Source organism: Macrosteles quadrilineatus, unplaced genomic scaffold (genome assembly GCF_028750875.1).
Source record: "Macrosteles quadrilineatus isolate MER2022 unplaced genomic scaffold, UCM_ALF_1.0 Scaffold_2__2_contigs__length_208266976, whole genome shotgun sequence".
NCBI lineage: Eukaryota > Metazoa > Arthropoda > Insecta > Hemiptera > Cicadellidae > Macrosteles > Macrosteles quadrilineatus.
The window spans coordinates 51,830,658-51,852,822 of NW_026542595.1; the positions used below are offsets into that span (position 1 = coordinate 51,830,658).

Below are 22,165 nucleotides of genomic sequence, written 5' to 3' on the forward strand. Positions count from 1 at the left end.
TACATGTTTTTACTTCTTAAACTTTATTCCCCTAACAATATTAGGAAATTTAAATAAATCACTATTCCTTTTTTGTGTTTGTAGATTCGCGATGCACGTCTGATTTAATTAAAGATAATTCATACATAACGATATTACAGTTTTATTTCTATCCCTTATAAAGTTGCTATTCCTCGTTAGCTACTGTACATATGCCTGTAGGTTCTACAAACGTAATAAGAATATGGTCAAGTTTGGTATCATTTTACTTATTTATTCATGGACTTTTTGCTCGTACAGATAAAAATGTAAAATTCCGCCCCGCACAAAAAAGTTAATAAGTGCATTGGGGGTGTGACTAGGTGACTAATTATGGAAACAGCTGCTCAAGAAGTGAGCGAGCAAGGGACGGTCCCGGCCCGGTCGCAGGTAGTCAAGGGTCCAGACGCCAAGTTAGTGTATACAGAGAATAAAGTAAAGCTTCCTTCTGTAGTCACATCCAACAAATGGCAGTCTTATGAAGAGAAGAGGCGGCAAGAGAAGAAAGAGATTGAAGACAAAAAGATGGAGAGGAAAAAATTACGGGAAGAAAAAAATAAAGGAAAGCAGACTACAGAAACGAAAGGAATGAAGACGAAGACTACCACTAAAAAAAAACTAGTTTTTGACGAGGAAGAAGACTGGACCTGCAAGATTTGCATGAGGAGATACTCAGCTGAGCTTATTTTGCAGATAAGGCGGAGGTGGATTGAGTGTGATTCGTGTAAGGGCACCTATCATTATAAGTGTTTGCCTAAAAAACACTTGGACATCTTCGGGCTGGAAGAGAGCGACGAGGATGATGACGAAGTTCATTTTATTTGTCATCTTTGTTCGAAGGATTGTGATTCGGACAATGAACCCTTCGTTTTAAGTGAGACTGAATCTGATTAAGAGCCTAGGTAGCCTAACCTATTTCAATTATTACAAGATCTGGTCTATTAATCACATAGCATTAATTAAAGTTGTTTGTTTGTCACTCGTTCAAAAGCGTTAAATATAACATTTTTTACATTGGCGTCCTAACCTAATATTTATGTTCACCTCACCTCCTTGTACCAAAACAGTAAAATGTGAATTTTTAAGATAAATGTTGCTATTTAAGTGTATTATTAAGGTGGTTAAATAAAAACAACTATGTTATCAAACACTGGGTTTGAGGTTACCAATCACTAGAAATCGTTATCAAACACTAGGGAAAGTGTAAAAATTTAAGAAAGTATTTTTTAAAAACCTAATCTTTACTTATTCAGTGTTAAATTTAATATCAAAAGAAACAGAATTAACTGAGGAGCAATATGGTATTTTTTTTAGGCATTTGTGATAAAAAATAAGAATTCTATGACATGATGAAATCAAAAAATAATTAAATTATCAAACACTGGGTAGTTTACCCCCTACTGTATAGGGCCTATTGATATTTTTCATTTGAATGAGTTTAGGACGTAAACTCAAGTGCAGCCATCCTTTGTGCTATTAGGCTAGCCTAAAAGGGGTACAGTTTCTTAACTGGGCCATGCTAATATCGATTGAAACTATCGATTTGATTAGGCCTAGTAAACTTTCATGCGATTTTTTCACCATCAGCAAGTTTGGTTGGTTAGGTTAGGTTATGATAGTTAAATTTTATAATAGACATATTTAAAAATATCGATTGTTAATCAATATTTTCAATTCGATAGTTTCAATTGATATTAGCATGCCCAGTTAAGAAACTGTACCCCCTAAAAGTAAAATGTTTGCTAGGTTACTTACAGTAGAGCCATATTTTAATGCAATGCCTTGAAGGGTGTCTGTTTTTGACACTGTGTGTTTAATATAATGTTCTGGCCTTTTCTGATGGTAATTGATACTCCCATACTTCTTAAGAGATTTGGCTGATTCTCTAATAGAAATTTTTTCTTCCATTTGTTAAAGCACTGTTATAGGCTCAAAGAACTGCACAAAATCTAATTTAACGACCAGAGTTTGCACCACAGACCTATAGGCCTTTACTTTGGAAATGTTTTGATTGCATTCACATTTCCTTACTAATGTCGAAGTATGGGCCTAGGCTAATGTTGGCGTCTTTACAATGGTGAAACTAAGGCCCAAGGCCTAACTTAGCTGCAATAGGAAAACAACAAACTTGTTTCGATGTGTTGTGTCAGTGTCTAGATTTTTGGGTAGGCCTACACTTTACCATCAACATAGCAACGTAAAAGAACAGAATATTTAGTTACGACCACGGCAGTAAGCATTGTATAAGCTAAGTAGCACGGTAGCAGAAAGCAGACACTACAAACTACATACATGTAGGGTAGGCCTAACCCTCCTCATAACTAAACTGAAAGGAAAACTGAAACTGAAACACTGAAGAAGAAGAAACCTGAAACGAAAAACGAAACACACATCACGCACGATCACTAATCAAGTCACACCACTCACTTCTCTCTCATCTCACTCACTCCAGTCGTAATGGTTTGAAATTGGGGATTGGTACTCACTGTGCTATAATTCTAACTTTTAGCTCAGTGTTCGTACTGGGTAAAAAAAAGAAAGGCATTCCGTGGTATTCTACCATGAGCACGGCCACCTTTAACAACAGGCCGCGGCCCGCGGCCTAGTAGAATTGGCAACGTCGCAAGTGGTGTTGTTTAGTGACAGACGTCTCATAAGATGACATGGCAGACAGGTGACAACAGCTTATTAATTCGCACTTTATTGATTTAAATTTAAATTTATGAACATAAAGTTACAGTATTAAAATATTGAAAGTAAAACATACAGAATTGAAAACCGAAACAATATGAATTAAAAATCTAGCCTATATCTGCACATTTTAAGCGGTGTCAATATTGTCATAGTCCAGTAACCAATCTTTCGTAAATACACAAATACCATTAGCTGCTTCCAAACAAAACAGCTGTTACAACACCACTTGCGACGTTGCCACTTCGAAGGCCGCGGCCTGGAGTTAAAGGCGGCCGTCACCATGATAAAGGTACGGCAACGGCCGCATTTAACTCCAGGCCGCGGCCTCGAAGTGGCAACGTCGCAAGTGGGGTTGTAACAGCTGTTTTGTTTGTAAGTTGTGCTGTTTTGTTGTTGTTGTGTGTTTTGGATGTCAGTTGTTGTTGTTTGTTTTGTTTGTCTGCTGTGTTGTAAATACTAAAAATTGAACGAAACTATTGAGGTAATTAATTGAACCGGCAAAAACATAACTGTCTACTGCAAAAGCCACAAGGCAGCCAACGATTTAATATTAAATCAGGACTTGTCCAATTTCAACGTATTCATTCCCTCCAGGAGACTCTTCTCTACGGGAGTTGTGTACGCTCCACTTGATGTAGATGAGGAAGAGTTTTTATGTGAGGCTGAAAGTGAGCATAAAATCACCAAGGTTGAAAGAATTTAAAAAGTGATAAACAAAGAACTAACCAACACTAATTTTTTGAAAATAACCTTTCTGTCTGAAAAACTCCCAGATGAGGTTAGATTTTACCATTTTTTGATGAAGGTGCAACATTATATGATCCCAGTAAGGCAATATTATAGATGCTTCTCCCATAGCCATGTTGCAAATTCCCCTTGCAAGAAACAACGTTTATGCAGGGACTGTGAGGATCCATTCCATGAAGGACCTTGCACAACTGCTGTAAAATGTGTCAATTGTGAAGGAGAACACTCAAGTAACTCCCGAGACTGTCCAGAATATAAAAGACAGGTACAGATCAAATCCCGGATGAGCCTAAATAAAGAAGATTACTTCACTGCAAGCAAGCACTACCCTATAATGTACAAAAAATCATACACAACAAAAAACTTTGTAGTCCCAATAAAGACATACTCTGAGGCCGCAAGAGTCATCTGCGACCCTTCTGATGATATTGGCTTCCCTAGCCTAGCACCTCCTCGTGTAATGAATTTTGATAGTGGAAACAAATTTAATTTTCTTCCTAAGATTGCGACAGATGAAGCGACAACCAAGATCAATCCAGGCCTTATAGAAATAGGCCTTATGAAAAATCCGCAAAAACTACATCGCAGGCCTAAGGTCCTTGGTGAGCATTCATATGCTACTAAAAACCAACCAAAATGTCAGTTCCCACCTAATATAAAAATATCCGCAAAAAAAAAACAATCCCCGTCTTACCAGAGGACAGACAGTGGCTTTTAAGGAAAATAAGAGCTAAAGTAGAGGAATTAAAAAATAACATATCAGATACATGCTCTAAAAAAAACATAGAGCAACTTCTTGATACATTTATCGGTGACAGCATATTTTCTGAAGATATAATATCTGCTAACCTTAAAGATAACATACTAAGTGATATTAAAGACAATGAGCCCCCTCCTGGTTCAAGTAAAGGAAGTTTGTAAACTTTCACCACACACAAAAGACCATGACAACCACGAATCCATTCAACATCATACAATGGAACGCCAGGTCATTAGTAAATAAATGGCCGGAATTTACATGGCTGCTTTATGTGAACAACATCCACATAGCAGCCATACAAGAAACCTGGCTTACAAAGCATGACAAGCTAAAAGACCAAAATTATAACTTTGTCAGAGATGATAGGCCTGATGGATATGGCGGAATAGCATTTATTGTACATAAGGATATTACTTTTAATGTGTTGAGAATCCCAGTCACAGAGAACTTACAAGCTAGCGCAATACAAATCACCAACTTTATTAATCCAATTACTCTTTATAACCTTTATATTGCCCAGATAACAAAATAAATTCTGCATTCTGGTCTGATATTCTATTGCTCAATGACACAGGGTTAAAAATAATTTGTGGTGACTTCAACGCTCATCATACATTCTGAACTGGGACAAAATTAATCCTCGAGGCAAGGAATTGTTTGATGCATTCAATGATTCCCTCTACATTTTGGCCAATGACTGCTCCCATACTACTATACCTACTTTATACTGGAAGTCATCAACCATTGACCTTACTTACATAACTCCAGATTTATACCTGATTCTTAAAACCTGGAAGGTGGGGACGGACCCAATGGGCAGCGACCACCTCCCCATTTTTATTACTTTTGACACTACATCTATAACAACTAAAAGCTTCAGAAACAATAGGGGAAACAATGAACGAAATGTTAAAAAAGCTGACTAAAAAAAATACAGTAACATAATTGAGGATGAAATTATAAATGAAGATCTAACATCAGTTGATGTAAGCCAACTTTATTCTTTGATCAACAAATCTGCCTATGTAGCTATTCCAAAATTTAAATCAAATCACAATAACTTTTCAGTTAAATCTTGGTGGAATCCAAGCTGCTCCAGAGCAGTTGCTGAAAGGAGACTAGCATTTAAACTATTTAAAATGAACATGACTGCCACGAACGATAACAATTATCAACAAGCACAAATCAAGGCAAAGGAAGAAATAAGAATGGCTAAGAAACAGAGTTGGGAAATACTCTGCAAGGACATAGGGAAAAAAAGAATTCCCATTATGCTTGGAAAGTAGTTAAAAAATTAAAAAAATAGCGATACGTATAACAATGAGGTGAACACCATGCACAAAGACAAAGAACTAAGAGAATGCATCATAAAACAATTAGCTCCAGACTATGTACCAAATACTGTATCCATGAACTTAAAATGTTTATTAAACCCAACTCACCTAAACATTTTTGGAAGAAGCATTCTTATTTAAGGAACTCCAACACGCCCTATCATCAAAAAAGAAAGATACTGCTCCTGGTAATGACAACATAACCTACAGCATGTTAAAAAATCTCCCTGAGAATGCCCTAATCTTACTTCTCACTATTTATGATAAAATATGGAATAGTGAAATGGATCTACCTGAACAATGGAAACAAACCAGCATCACAGCTATACTCAAACCAGGGAAGGAAGTAAACAATGAGGATTCCTACCGACCCATTTCATTAATACCTTGCTTTATGAAACTTCTTAACACCATGATTAGAAATAGGCTTGAATGGTTTATAGAAAAAAACAACCTCATCCCTGAAACACAATATGGATTCAGAAAAAGGAAAGGATGTGCAGACTACCTTATTTGTAGTTGTGCACTAGCATCAGCTGACTAGTTTGCTTTATGTTTACGTTTTTGGATATTTTGGTTGTCATGGTGACAAATGTTGGGTTGAGTTGAATGAATGTTAAAAGAAGGTTTGATTTTGTTGTCGTGATTTTCAAAGTGTAAAATATAACTAAGTTGTAGAAAGTTCTGAAGAGTTTTATTTTCCCACAATCTGTTTCGGCAAGTCTGGAAACGGTACACGATTTTCGGATTTGATAAAGTTGTATGATGGCGAAGGAGACTTCTCGGAATGGCTGAAAAAGTTAGAGCTTACATACAAGCTTCAGAAGGTTAAAGAACTACAATCAGTGCTTCCCTTGTTTTTGTCTGTAGGAGTATTTGCTGTCTACGATGGGCTTACCGACGCAGTTAAGAGTGATTACTCAGCCCTGACTGAAGCTTTGCAGCAGGCTTTTTCTGCTAACTGTTTCCAAGCGTACTTGCAAATTCATATTGCTCCACATTTGTGGAAGTTTCAAGTTGTCAAATTTAAGGGTGAAAACTATTGTTTAACTCGACTTGGGTTTGGGTTGAACGTTGCCCCAAAAATTATGAGCAGTATTGTTAACAAGGTTTTATCGATGGATCCGATAGTTAGGAGAGCCACAGATTCATATGTCGATGACATCGTCGTTAATGAAGAAATCGTCTGTAGTGATGTTGTGATTAGATTGTTGGAAACATATGGTTTGTCAGCAAAGTCGGCAGAAACGCTTGATGGAGGCAGAGTATTAGGACTAAGGCTGAGAAGAACAGGATGTAAGCATAGATGTAAGCTAATGTGGTACAGAGAAAATAAATTAAAACCATTGGACCAAGTTAAAACAAAGAAAGATGTTTTCTCGTTGTGTGGGCAATTGACTGGACACTATCCAGTAGCAAGCTGGCTTCGACCCGCATGTAGTTTCGTTAAGAGAAATTTATCGGATCTGAAGTGGGATGATTTGATTAGTGAACGTGCGCTAACTATGTTAACAAATATTATGGATCGAATCGATGAAAGAGGCCCAGCCACTGGCAAATGGGCTGTGTCCCCTGGAGAAGAAGGAAAAGTGTGGTGTGACGCAAGCAGCCTAGCGATTGGAGTTTGTCTAGAAATTGAAGGTGAGATAGTCGAAGATGCTTCTTGGCTGAGGAAGCAGCATGACTCAGCACATATCAATTTAGCAGAATTGGAAGCTATCCTAAAAGGAGTGAATTTGGCTCTCCGTTGGGGGTTAAAGAAGATCATCATAATCACGGATTCGGCGACAGTTCATGCTTGGGTGTCATCTATACTGACAGGGGACCGTCCTATCAAAACACGTGGGGTAAGTGAAGTTTTGGTTAGAAGACGATCAAGCCTATTTAAGGACATTATTTTGGAATGCGGTCTCAATGTACAAATAGAACTCATTAAATCACAGTTCAACAAAGCAGATCTTCTTACAAGAGTACCAAAAAAGTGGTTAGCAAGAAACGAAGAGACTAGCAATGCACTTGTGTGTGAGAATGAGAGTGTGGACCAAAAGACATTGGTGAAACAGGTTCATGACTTGCATCATTTTGGCGTTAACCGTACTTTATTCACCGTCAGACGGTGTCATCCACACAAAAGTTGTTGAAGAAGTTGTGAAAAGTTGTAAAGAGTGTCTGTCAATTGATCCATCCAGCATCAAATGGGAGCCTGGGTATTTGGATTGCCAGAACAATTGGTACAGGCTTGCCATTGACGTAACACACTATGGTCAAAGCAAGTTCATGACCATTGTGGACTGTGGTCCAAGTAGCCTAGGTTCTGCATTTGGCGCCGGATCCCCAAAGAGACAAAAGATCAGATTTCTAAAGTGTTGTTGGAATTGTTTACTGATCGAGGGCCGCCACATGAGATTTTGATGGACAATAGTGCAACGTTTCGATGCGAAGAGATTACTCAGCTCTGTGATAAATGGGGTGTTAAAATTGTGTTTAGGTGTGTCAACCGGTCAATTGGAAACGAGATAGTTGAGCGAAACCACAGAACAATCAAGCGTATGGCCGCAAGAACTAGAGGGAGTATCCAAGAAATGGTCTATTGGTACAATTTGACACCTAAAGAAGGATTAGATGGCGGTTCATCGCCGAGTTCCCAGATTTTTTCGTACCAATGGCGATGTAAAGGTGAACCTATAAAAGGTGAAGTGTATTAAGGGTCACATTTTACAGTAGGTGAACGTGTGTTTGTCAAGCCGCCAAACCCATCCTGTACTTCGAGATGGAAGGAAGGAGTGGTTACTGGACAGTTTTCGCCAATGAGTGTTGAAGTTAATGGCAGGCCTCATCACATAGCAGATGTGCGAAAAGTAGTTGAAAGTGAAAACGAAAGTGTAAGCTGTGTCGGCACCTCGAGGGCGTGTAGTGGTGTTGACACCACGGGGGCGAGTAGTTGTGCACTAGCATCAGCTGACTAGTTTGCTTTATGTTTACGTTTTTGGATATTTTGGTTGTCATGGTGACAAATGTTGGGTTGAGTTGAATGAATGTTTAAAAGAAGGTTCGATTTTTTTGTCGTGATTTTCAAAGTGTAAAATATAACTAAGTTGTAGAAAGTTCTTGAAGAGTTTTATTTTCCCACATTATTCACCTGTCATCTGAGATAAATATTGCACTCGCACATAAAGAACACATGATACTAAGTATCACTGGACTTAAGTAAAGCATACGACAAAGTCAATGTTTCTGTTTTACTGAGAAAGATGTATTTATTTGGAACCCACCTCACTTTATCAACCACCTCCATAAGTGGCTAGTAGATAGAACAGTCAGGCACAAGCTAGATGGATTTTCAGACAGGAGAAGTACCTGCACAGGATTGCCGCAAGGTAGTGTCCTTAGTCCCATCCTATTCGCACTGTACATATCCGATTTAAACTTTAACTTACCCGAAAAGGTTAAATCCTTACAGTATGCAGATGATATTGTTCTGTACAGTGCTGACAAATCAATCGAGACTGTAACAAATAAGGTCCAGGGAGCCTTAAAAGAATTGGAAATATTCACTGATAAACTTAATTTGGAATTCAATCCCAGTAAGTGCAAAACCATCTGTTTCTCGAGAAGTAGAAAAATATTACGTGAGGAAATCACCCTCTTTCTACAAGGCCATCCTATCCCTGTTGAAGATCAATTAACACTACTGGGAATAATTCTGGACACAAAACTTACATTTAAAAACCATATAGCATACGTACAGACACAGTGTTTCAAGGACTTAAATATATTGAAAATATTGGCCTGTGGGGATAAAGGAGCTCACCCATCCCTCATCCTGCAAATATATGAAGGTCTAATTAGGCCTAAGCTTGAATATGCAAGCTTTCTATTTGGGCATGTAGCTACAAATATATTATACAAGCTTGACTTAATCCAAAACCAGGCACTAAGGATTGCTATTAAAGCATACAAAACTACACCAATCATAGCCCTCAACTCTGAGACCGCATCAATTCCTCTGAGCATTAAAAGGAAAATGTTGACAGAAAGATTAACATACAAATTCTGACTAGTAACGACCATCCAGCGTTTCAGCATATAATGTATTTGCACACTATGGTTGTTAATCTACCATGTTGGGCGTGCCAAAAAAAAACACTATATGTAGAAGCCACTGCCATTTAGTGAAAATTATCTAAAAGAAGAAGGAAACATTGTTATTTTTTCAGATTCACAATCTGCAATAAAAATCTGTCAAAGGTCTTTATCATTCAAATGAAGTTGTTAACAAAATATTATCTGAATTAGACAAAAGCCCAAAGTTCTATGCACTCCATTGGGTCCCAGGACATTCAGACATAATTAACAATGAAGTAGCTGACAAATTAGCAAGAGAAGCTATTGGTGATGGCGATGTTGTAGATATTCACATCCCCTTCTTGGACTACAAGATACTTAGAAAGAAAGTCCATAGAGAATTCTACAATGATTTAATTTTACAATCCACTAAAGGGCTATGGCACAAAAATGTACATTACATTACATTACATTACATTATTTGTCATGAGAGCCGAAGCCCCCTGACTGCATACCCGGTACCTATCCTTTAGGACATACCCGGGCCCCATGATGTAGGCCGAAGCTTACGCATCAACCTTTTGCACATCATGGGCGGATGACTTAAGGTCATCAGGCTCGCCGGCTGCCGAAGCAGACCCTTCGGAAGGAGGGTTGCCCCTCAATCCTAACCAGGGATTCCGGCTGCTTGTTTAAGCGTCACTCCACCTGGGTTCCACTAGGTCAGGACCTAGAGGTCCATGGTAGAGCGCCCCGACGCATTTAGTGCAAGCAACACTCGGGACCTATCTAATCCCTGACAGGCAGAACCCGCCATCAATAGCCAGGAGGAAGGGGACCGTCAGTACGCTGACGGGGGGAACCCCAACCTCCCATTTACACCACTACCCGATCGAGGCCTTACCCATTGCTGGGAAACCAGAGATAACCAGAGCGATAGATCCCCAGATACCCCTGGCGGGCTCGGACCCAGCACCCGATCTACTTCGTTTGCCCGTCAGACCCAACATCACTGCCAGGCCATCAGGGTTTCCCAAAAGGAGGCAGGTATAGAAGTGGGACCCACCCGGATGAACCTATCCACCAGAGGTGGCGACACCCTTAACTCAATTGAGGTTCCGGGAAAAAAAATGTACAGGAGAGATTGCCAATAAAACCATGGTTCACTCAATCAACAACAGGAATGAAATAACAAACATATGCAAACTTAGTCTAGGCCATGCCAGAGTGAATAAGTATCTCCATTCTAAGAACATGTACTTTACCCCACTTTGTTTGAAATGCACTAAAGGAGAAGATGAATCATTGCAGCATATATTTTGGGGCTGCCCAAATTATAATTATTTTAGAGAAACACTCCTTAAAGAAACACTTAGAAAGTATGGAAACAACCTACAAGAAGCCCTAAAATCTGGAAATGATCACATTTACAAGGAAATAAACAATTATTTGAAAGAAATAGGAAAAGTAGTCTAAAAAAACAAAGAAACACTAACACTATTAGAATCACATTTATGTTGTCCACTCTTGCACGGCCGCCTTTAACTACAGGCCGCGGCCTTCGAACTGGCAACATCGCGAGTGGTGTTGTAACAGCTGATTTTTTTGGAAGCAACTAATGGTATTTGTGTATTTACGAAAGATTGAATACTGGACTATGACAATATTGACTCCGCTTACAAATGTACAGATATAGATTTTAATTCATATTGTTTCAATTTTTAATTCTGTATGTTTTATTAATATTTTAATAAATTTATGTTCATAAATTAAAAATTAAATCAATAAAGTGCGAATTAATGAGCTGATGTCACCTGTCTGCCATGTTATCTTATGGGACGTCTGTCACTGAACAACACCACTTGCGATGTTGCCAATTCTACCAGGCCGCGGCCTGTAGTTAAAGGCGGCCGTGACTCTTGGGTTTCTTAATCCGTGGCCCTCCTCTGGGTAGTTAGGTATGCCTGATGCAAGATTATCAAAAGAAAAATTTTTCTTTTAATAACCTTGTGCCTGATGGGCCCCTGGCAAAGAAGATCACCTATCTCTACCATCCTAAAGAATCCCTTGAACCTTTAAAAAATCCTATCTTTAATACATAATTAGGTACATTGACAAAAACTAGAACAATATCAACATGAAACATTGATTGTGCACATATATGTTCAATAAAAAAAATTTTGTAAAACCATAGACTAACCAACAAATAACCATAATTGCAGGATGAATTGGAAGCAACCACAACTCAGTGTACATCGAGGCTGCCTGGTCTATTAAACCGAAGCCTGCTAAGCAAACTAGAGGAAAAAAAAACTTTTAGGTTATGTTGATCATTTAACAGATCAACACTCAACAACAGAGATCCGATTTGGCGATTTCTGATTATTTAATTATTTTAATACTTAAAATGAACGTAATTTTTAAATGCAGAAAATGTAGAACACCTTTAATAGACTATCCTAGCTACAGTCTTGTTAATGCTCATGGGCATTTAATTCAGTTAGCATTAAATAATAATTCACCAAAAATAGATTTTATAGATACAACTGAGCAAAGTGGAAATTGCGAAGACTCACGCAACCAGTGTTCGTCCTTAAAGCAAGATGTGTTTTACATTGATGATGTCAATGTCCCTGAATGGATCACTTTATGTATTGATGAGGTAGGTAATAAATGTAAAAATATTAATGGTTTTTATAAAGTAAATTTAGGTACTATCCTAGGCTTTATTAAGGTTAAATGGGCTTTCAGTATGTCCTAGGCCTAGCTCGGTAGCTGAATGGCTACAGTGCTCTCGCTCGCTTAGTGATCTAAGTAATTAACCCTTGCCGACAGACCACCACCACCCACCACTGCCCGAGCGAACACCTTTATCGCAACGATACGTTGGACAGCCGTATGTCTCGGTGGTGTAGTGGATAGCGCACCGGGCTGATAATTCGGAGGTAGCCGGTTCAAAACCCACCGGAGGCATTAACTTTTTGACTCGATTTTTTTTCATTATCAGCAAGTTTGGTTGGTTTGGTTAGGTTATGATAGTTTAATTTTATAGGTAATTTAAAGGCTGCACTTTACTTTAGGTCCTACACTCATTCGAATGAAAAGTTCGATTATTCGATTGTTTAATTCGATATATCGTTTGGTTAGTTAGGTTAGGTTAACCTTACCTAACTAACCAAACGATATATCGAATGAAACAATAGATTTATTCATATATCGATCGATATTTTCAATCGAATGAGTGTAGGACCTAAAGTAAAGTGCAGCCAATTTAAAAAATATATAATTGATTTTGAGACATTTATAATTTTATTTTATGAACAGAACTATTATTGTTATTAGTAAACCTTCATTCGAAATTTTCATTATCAGCAAGTTTGGTTAGGTTACGACAGTTAAATTAATTTAAATTAAACCTACAAACGACACGTTTTGACAGCAATTTCCCACAAAGAGTTCGGCTATGCACGGTATGATGCGTTCTGCACGGCGCAGTGGTGGGCGGTGGCGGTCTGTCCGTACGGTCTCGTATCAAAGTATAGTATTCTTAGTTGACTGGAACGGGTGGCATCAATCCAGCTAGGCCTACTAGGAGGTCACGAATTGTGGATATTTATAGGCATGCACTGTGGATGCGATACTCCCTGGTGTGGATTAACGTCCGCACGAGTGTAATACTGAACTTATACTACTTGTGTTATATTGCATTATTTTGCTTTATCAACCTAAATTATACTACTCTACCTATTTTTTTTAAGCGCTTTTTACCATTGGCACTTTTGGGGGAAAACGTCTATTTCACCCTGAAAATCGTGTTTGAAAATCAAGAAAAATGCTAGAAATCTGTGATTTTAGACACATGAAAAACTTTTAAGGTAGGCTACAGTTAACGTGACTAACTTATGCTAATATCAATTGAAACTATCAAATTGAAAATATCGTTTGGTAATCAATCTATTTACCAGGTATAAGTACAGTACAAACTCAATAATATTCACCCTATGGATATAAATAGCACATCAGAACACAGCTTATCTTTTGCCATTTTAACTTAACAAAGTCATTTTTCCATTTCTTGAAAAAAAAATCCTGTAATTGACGTCCTTGTCCTACTTGACATTCCTTTTTAGTCACTTGAAAACTGCATCAAATACTCCTCCAGCATTTCTTCAGGAATCACTTTAGTTTTAGGGCAATCCTTAGCTTCGGTTCAAGCAAATCTGTGGGGTGACGTTGAAAAGCCTCGAACTTCAAGTAGCTTATTAGAATAGCCCCCCCCCCCCAAAAAAATAAGGAGCCAACGTAAAGCTTTCGGCAACAAAAGCTTCCTGGCAAATCTCTTTAGACTTTGAGTTACTGCGACTTGCACTCTTTCAACATTTGCTGGTGTACAAAGAGTTTTGCGGTACCCACCGATTATTTTTAAGGTTTAAGCGTTTATCCTTTAAATAATTTTACCCAGTTCACCATTGTTTTCCAATCTGGAACAGCACTGTGTTGACCAAGGATGGAATGTGGTCGAAAAAATCTCTGGATTTTTGCACAAGAATCTCTATTTTAAAAATAGGGTTCCACATCAAAATCTCAGTGCTAATAGCCTCAGGCATAATATTTACTAAAATGGCATAGTTTAATTGATGTTATAAGCACAGCTGTTCATTCATTGTTGTTTTACTTATAGTGTGACAACGAAAGAAAATTGGGGTGCTCCCACTGCCTCACCCTGTATATAGATTATATTATAATTATATAATAAAATGTTGAAACAAAAATCGGGACTGAGGTGAGGACAGAGAGTATGGGTCTAATGTGGCCTGCGACTGTGGCTGCGCGTAATAAACAGCATATGATAACATGGCCCGCTGGTGAAGCGACAGTCGCGTGGGCTCGCAACTAGCAGCAAGGGTGCGCGACTGGAGTGACCAGTTGCGGCGACTGTCGCGTGCCTCGCCACCGCAGTTGTGTCGCTTAATAAGCTCCTAAGCTAATGATAAAATGGCCCGGTAAAAGGGGCCTTTGAGCAGTCGCGGTCGCCCGCCCCTCGAGTGGCCAGGCATAATAAAGCTCTTAGAGTAATTGGAGGTTCCACTCTAGACGCTCATAGTAAACATTCCTTGCGTTAAAAATTCAAACTGTTGTTAATTTGTACATTTTTGATCTCATGTCTTATGCTTTAAAGAATCTACACTCATCTCCATTCATACTTGGCTTAAAATACCTACTTTTTATGGTTGCCATTTAATAAGAAAGTAATAAAGTATTATCAGTGCCTAGTTTATATTGTTGTTAATCCTTTAATTGTCTATAAATGTTTAGTCGACTGTTGTTTATATTTTAATTGTCCATCAACGTCTGTTGCAATTGTTAATTTTTGTAAATTGTTATCATAATTTCTGTCATCAGTAGGCCTATATTGTTGATGGTTCATATAATTTCTTTGTTAAATTATCATATTTATTTATAAAATGTATTTATTGTTAAATCACATTCCATACTGTTAGGTAATCCACAGAGCTGACACCTCATAAATTAACATATTGGACATGTTATTTGTAATGTCTAGCCTAACTGTAGCCATGCTATATACATGACAATTGTCAATGCATTTTTTGTAATGTCCAATGACAAATAAATTATTCGATTCAGATATTTTCCTGTAGATGTGCAGAATCCCTTTATAAATTAAAATATAAACAGAAAATCAAAACAAATAGAAGAAATTCCAACCTCATGTTTTCAGGGTTAGGCAAATGTGTGGATACCCCTAGTTAACTTTTTAACGCGTTGCAATAGGAAAACCAAACTCAGCACATATTTACAACATAAGATATTGCACTTTTTCATCCAAGTTACAACTTTGCCCCAGCCCCCAAAATGGGGTATTTTGGGGGCAGCCCCAAATTTTCAAATGTAAACACCTATCATGTGACCCATCATTTTAAAGGGTTTATCAAGGGAAAATGAATGGCGCAAACCAGAGGTCAATATCCCACGCCTAATCAAAATGGCAGCCATTTTAATTATTTAAGATGAGCAATCATGATATAATCTAGACACCCCCAGTTAACTTTAAAAATTAAATATTTTAATACTGACCAAAAGGTGAATTCTCTTTTTTCATAAAGGTATGCTGAGTTTAGTTTTCCTGCTATAACCTGTTAAAAAATTAATAGGGGATATTCCAAAATGACTGCCATTTTGATTAGGGGTGCGATATTGACCTCTAGTTTGCGCCATTTAATTTGTCTTGAGAAACCATTTAAAATGAGGGGTCACATGATAGGTGTTTACTTTTAAAAATTTGGGGCTGCCCCCAAAATACCCCATTTTGGGGGCCGGGTACAAGTTCTATTTAATGAAAAAGTGCATTTTTTTATGTTGTAAACATGTGCCGAGTTTGGTTTTCCCACTGCCATACGTTATAAAGTTAACTGGGGGTGTCCAGACTTTATCATGATTGCTCATGTTAAATTAAAATGGCTGCCATTTTGATTAGGCGTGCGATATTGACCTTTGGTTTGCGCCATTCAATTTCTCTTAATAAACCCTTTAAAATGAGGGGTCACATGATAGGTGTTTACATTTGAAAATTTGGGGCTGCCCCCAAAATACCCCATTTTGGGGGCTGGGGAAAGTTGTAACTTTGATGAAAAAGTGCAATTTCTTATGTTGTAAATATGTGTCGAGTTAGGTTTTCCTATTGCAACGTGTTAAAAAGTTAACTAGGGGTATCCACACATTTGCCCAACCCTGTATAGAGCATGGGTTGAAAAAATAGAGAAGTCTGTACATTCAATATTTTTGGTTGAGTTTTCGACCACTGGACGACCTCTAGTATGTTATAATAAGTTAAGTAGAGTTCCAGATTAATATTTCTTTTCGAAACATGTTTGTTTTATTCAGACGTTTAGTAAATGTGGTTTTAGTATAAAAACTAATCTCTTGTGCTTGTCAGTAATGTAAATCATATAACGCATAGGTTCTAGACTCTTAGAGCAAGGCTATGATAATTTTTGTCCTGAAAACCCTTACATTTATCCTTTAAAACTACCTATGAGAATGTTGAGGAGAGATATAGTATATATTTCTGATATTGTACTTCATTACGTTTATTTTATTAGGAAATTATTATGAATGCCATATTCCATTATGTAAGTTAGAACTTAGAGTTGTGAAGTAGCAAATATGCAGTCTCTTAGGGCAATTGTCGGCTTTTAGCGCCGGTAACAGAGTCATAAACCATCGTCCTTCTGCAAAAGGACGGGCCCTTCCTCACCACTTTTAGAAAGTTGTAACCCCAATCGAGGGTGAGGAAGGTGTCTTTTATTCAGTCAGTGCATCGACGAGCATCACTTTATTAACTTCGCATAGTTTTCGTATAGGAAAAGTAGAAGTATTTGTGTGAGGCAGACCCCTCCACGTAGTTCATTAGTCTTAATTCGCATTCAATAGTAGGCTATAGTACATTCACATTAGTTTCGTTATAGCATTTTTATTCATCACAGTGTTAATTATACAGTCCACTAATATCCATTTCTACATCAATAAAATCATAGTTCATTTTATAGACCAAAACCATATCTTTAGTGTTTATGTGCAGTTTTTAACACTTTTTCTTGTTACCTTTTACACAACATTTTAATACGTTTTAAGAGTAGATTTATGAGTGTGATTCATTGGTTTCGATAACAGTTTCTGTAGGCCTAGCACAAAATTGTGTTTATTTTACAACGGTTGACAATCACTTGAGACTTGAGATAGATGACAAGGTTGTTACAGTAACACAATGCTCTATAGCCTAAACAGCACCAATACCCGAGCATGATAAAATGTCATTAAGTATATAATTTATTTTATTCCAAATCTAAGACTGTACCGCTGTTTTATACTATCAAGGACATCGTACTTTTCCAGGGCCTATATTTTATTTTTTAACCTCTTGAACGAATGAAACACCTCGAGCAATGCTCGGTCCCCTGGTACTTTATTTATAAACAATTACAATAGCTACAGGTATGAACCCAAAACAGCTATAATGAAAAATAATACAATAACATAAAGCCGCATTTACACCACAGTTAGGAACAACTTGTGTTTTAAAAACAAGTGTTACCAACAAAATATTTGGAACTTTTTATTGTTAACACTTGTTTCTAAAACAAAAGTTTACAAAAGATAGTGTACTTTTCTTTGATTTTGTTGGAAACAATTTAATCACTGTTCCCGAGAACACGAGGTCAGTCCCTCTCGAGATAGTCATGTGGCAGTGTGTATGCGCAAGGTATAGGGGGGAAAGTATTGTATTCAGCGTAGAAGTACAAAAACATTCTTCCAAAACAAATGACCCTTATGTTTGAAACATCCTTTGATCTTTACCGACTTCTGGTGGGAAAAAATTAGTTCTTAACACGTGTTCTTAACTCCGGTGTAAATGCGGCATTAGGTATAATTTTATTGTAATGTGAAATAAATTTAAACTGTAATAATAATAAAGTGAATATTTCAGGGGGATTGGACCAAAGGAAAGCTGAAGTGCCCCCAGTGTACAGCAAGAGTGGGCTCTTTTGACTTTGTATCAGGATTCCATTGTCAATGCCAGTTATCAGTGGTTCCCTCCATTCACTTGGTTAAGAGTAAAGTGGACTATAGAATTTCTTAATGTTCTCAGGCAGACACTATAACTCTTTTGTAAATAGCATACAATACGAAATTTGTACATACTTGTTTGTAAATATACACAACTACTGAATTATTCGTGTTCTAATTACATTACTTTCCAACGCAAATAGTAATTTAATTGAGTTTTTATAAAAATTGCTTACTGTACTCACTTATAGAGTAGCAATACTTACAACAGATTTTTTTTTATTTCATATCTTAATTAATGATATATTTAAAGTCAAATGCAAAAAAGATTAATAAGTTAAATTAAATAAACCACAATGTAAAGCATTACGAGCTGGTGAAATATTAAGGCCTAACTCATCAAAAAACAAGTTAAGTGTGTTTGTAATTATCTATCTGTCCTAAGATGCGTATCCAAAATACTAACTTCAAACTTAGCATAGTTACTTACTAATTAATAAGTATGTTAAAGAAAAGGTGCACAATTGAAGGAGTTTAACTTAGGTCTATTATACTCTTAGTATTTAAAATATACTTTTATTTCAAAGGGTAAATTCTTGAAAATATAAATTTAAAACCCCCAATGGTTTAAAGACGGGTTGTTCTAGCCGCCAATTGTGAGTGTCATGGAGAATTCAGCAGTTAGGAAAATGGCTGTACCTTCAAATCTTCAATCTTGAGTAAAGAACGCAGCTGTATTCAACAGCTAAGATATGGCTGTACCTGACCATTGTGTAAAGGATAACATGTTGACTCTGTGAAGAACACAGCTGTGTTCATCAGCTAGGAAACCCCACCTTGACATAGGGTGCTTGGTAATCATGACATGGTTCAAGTGTGTAGCTCAATGTTCAGTAAACAGCACTTGCAGTCAGACAGATAAATAAGCTCTTTCACCTTATGTCAATTAATGAAAGATATGTGTGTCTGGCCCTGAATAGAAGGAATAAATCCTCAAAAGAGAACCAGAGACACCCAGTGTATGTTCAGATCACCAAGTGGACTGATACCATACATACTTATAAACAGGAGTTTAAAATGAGTGGAGGTTTAACCCTTTCAGGCCCACTGTCCTCTTTAGGGGACATGCCATTTATTAATTTATTGTGAAGGCCAGGCCATTGTTTAGTGCCTTAAAACCCACTGTCCTGTCAACGGGACACTTTGGCAACACACAAATATCAATCTCAGCTCATTCTGTTGGATTTTACTAAAGTTACAAAAAACATATGACGTCAGGGCACGGCCGCCACAGCAGTATCAATTTGGTGGCATGACATACACACTATATATTTGTTATACATTATTATAAATTCAACAATTATGAAAGGTTGGTACATTATTTTATTCGTTAGCAACGTAGGAACAATAATATAACAGTATTTTGCCTCATCAATCACTAATAAAGTTGCTGGATTTTTTTGTTTTTCGATGTCTCCTGGAGAGGACAGCAGGCAAATGTTGTAGTCTATCGTCCCATTACTCCATGGTGAGTTGTAATGGTTGTAATGCTTAGAACAGCTGGGTACAGTTTGTCAACAGTGATTTAGTGGTTTTTGTTAGAGGTTATAAAATGAGTTACAGAAAAGTGGAAGCTAACAATATTTTAGACCTAATTGAAAGTGGCAATGTGCCTGAACTTGAATATCTAAGACAATGAAGTTCATTGTCTTAGATATTCAAGTTCAGGCACATTGCCACTTTCAAAAATTCACCAAAATTCACTTCATATTTTGTTGTAGTATTTACTTGTTCATTATGAACAAGTAAATACTACAACAAAATATGAAGTGAATTTTGGTCATATTGGTTTTGAAATGGAAAGAGATAATTATTGTTGTTTACTAAATAAATTCATAACATTGTGTATCTGATTTTGTGTCTATTTTTCATTGGATCCCTAGTGTTTATCATGTCCACTTTGACATACGCCCAGTGTCCTCTAGAGGGGACATATATTTGAACAAAAAATTTTTAAATGAAAATTTTAATGAAAATTATTTCTATGTGTTCACTGTAATAAGCAAGTGGTAATGCACATAATAACAGCTTCTTACTGGAATGGTTGAACATTTTCATTACAAACTTAAAAAAAACTAAAAAATTTAAATTTTTTTGAAAATTTGGTTGTTTTGTTTTTAGTTTAATTTTATTATTTTAATTTATAAGTAAGTAGTTTTTGTATTTATACAGTTTTTAATACTTTAGTTCTGTAAACTACTAAAAAAAATATAGCTTTTATTTTTATTTATGAGAATTTCACTTTAATATTTGCCCAGTGTCCTCTACAAAGGACAAGCCTGTAAATTACAAAAAAAAAAAAAATAAAAAAATGGTCAAAACATGTTTAGAGGACTTGCCTTTATTGATTTATATCAATATATTAGTTTTTTTCCAAAAAAATCAAACTTGGGCCTCAAAGGGTTAAAGTTAAATTCCAATTTCTAAGATTTAATACACTATTGCTTGTTCATCATAATAAAATTGGTTTTGTACCTTTCCAAAAAGGGACTTATGTTTATCCTCTACAGTATATTATTGAGTATTAACTGCACTCACACCAAAGCGTTCCACTAGTTGTGGCAATTAGTTTACAAAATACTAAATACAACTACTTTTTTGTCTGTCACTTTCACTAAATTTTGGTTTCCCATTTAATGCCAGTAAGATCAAAGAAAGTTGACAACTAAAAGTGGAAGATTTGTTGCTGCGAGCAAGCAGCTTGTAGAAAACTAATGGGAAACTGTTCCTCCTCCACGCGCCCTGGACGAGTTGTCAGGCGTTTTCCACTTGATGCTCTAAATTAGAGAAGAGCAACTTTTAGTAGTCAACTTCGAATGATTAAAACGTGCCTTTACGTATTACTCAAAAGTTTAATTTGATAACTTAAGAGTAGGGTGCAGCTAATTGAAGCAAATAGCATCCAACCTAAATGTTAGACGCCGAAACTGTCAAGAAATGTAGTAAGTTACTGTAGCCTACTTGTAAATTTCAATAAATTAAACACAAAATGATGTGGTAAGTTTTTGGAAAATGTTGCTAAGCCTAATAATAATCTACAAAAAAAACTCAAATGAGAAAAACAAGTTTAACAAAACGTGGACTTGGTTTTTTTTTTAACTCTCCCTTCACATCCTAATCTCTAGCCCAAAACCGGTTTACACATAACTTAAGGCTAAGCCATGAAGGTCACAACATTTTTACATTGCCACAGCCATAATTGATAGGTATGGCATTTGAATCCAAAACCACAGAGACTGTAGGACAGAAGTCTTGCCCTATACCATTAGACAAAAGGTTGCTTCTTCCATGGATGTGGTTTGGTTATCAATACTTTGTACTTGTATGCTCAAGACTATCTGGAAGGTGCTAATATAGGTAAGACCTAAATCATTCTGTAACTTTATTTAGATGATAACTCTGGTATACAGTAGAACCTCAGTTACTCGAACCTTGATATCTCTAATTCTTCAATATCTCGATTTTTTACAAATCCCCTTGAAATCCACATTAATCATAATGTTAAAAGTACCTTTATAAGTCGAAGTTTCTAAATATTTAACCTCAATAAGTCGAATTTTAACAACTTTTGAACAGTAACATTCTACCTCTGTAACTCGAATTTTCCCGTCATCGAGCCTCAGTAACTCGAAGTTTACCTTTTTAAGTCGAAGTTCGCACGAATGTGCCTCAATAATTCGAAGTTTTGCCTTAACAGTGCAAGTCAGTTGTCTTTTGATTCCTGTCGAGACGTGCAAATCCAACTTCCTGTGTTTGCTTCCTGATGTGTCTGTTTGGCTAGGTACTGTAGTCAGTAGTCTGCCAGTTGTTGAGGTGGTTTTTACGTTGCATTTTGTTTATCACACTAGTGCAGTACTGTATTTTCCCTTTAAATACTCTCTACATAATTTTTGTATGTACA

At 36.8% G+C, this 22,165-nt stretch overlaps 2 protein-coding genes across 3 annotated transcripts in view; one reads left to right on the forward strand and one right to left on the reverse strand.

Annotated features, from left to right (window-relative positions):
- Positions 1-2,338, reverse strand: part of LOC128983922 (lysM and putative peptidoglycan-binding domain-containing protein 2-like) — a 42,221-nt gene extending 39,883 nt beyond the window's left edge. For both annotated transcript variants that reach the window (XM_054403199.1, XM_054403198.1), the window contains exon 1: positions 1,774-2,338. In XM_054403199.1, the coding sequence (XP_054259174.1) occupies positions 1,774-1,926 (153 nt within the window). In that variant the 5' untranslated portion in view covers positions 1,927-2,338. The remainder of the gene's footprint in view (positions 1-1,773) is intronic.
- Positions 2,339-11,934: 9,596 nt separating this feature from the next.
- Positions 11,935-18,382, forward strand: LOC128983923 (E3 ubiquitin-protein ligase RNF180-like). Its single transcript, XM_054403200.1, has 2 exons — positions 11,935-12,280; positions 18,125-18,382. Exons 1-2 carry the CDS (start codon positions 12,026-12,028, stop codon positions 18,275-18,277), a joined length of 408 nt encoding a protein of 135 aa, XP_054259175.1. The 5' UTR covers positions 11,935-12,025; the 3' UTR covers positions 18,278-18,382.
- Positions 18,383-22,165: the final 3,783 nt, after the last annotated feature.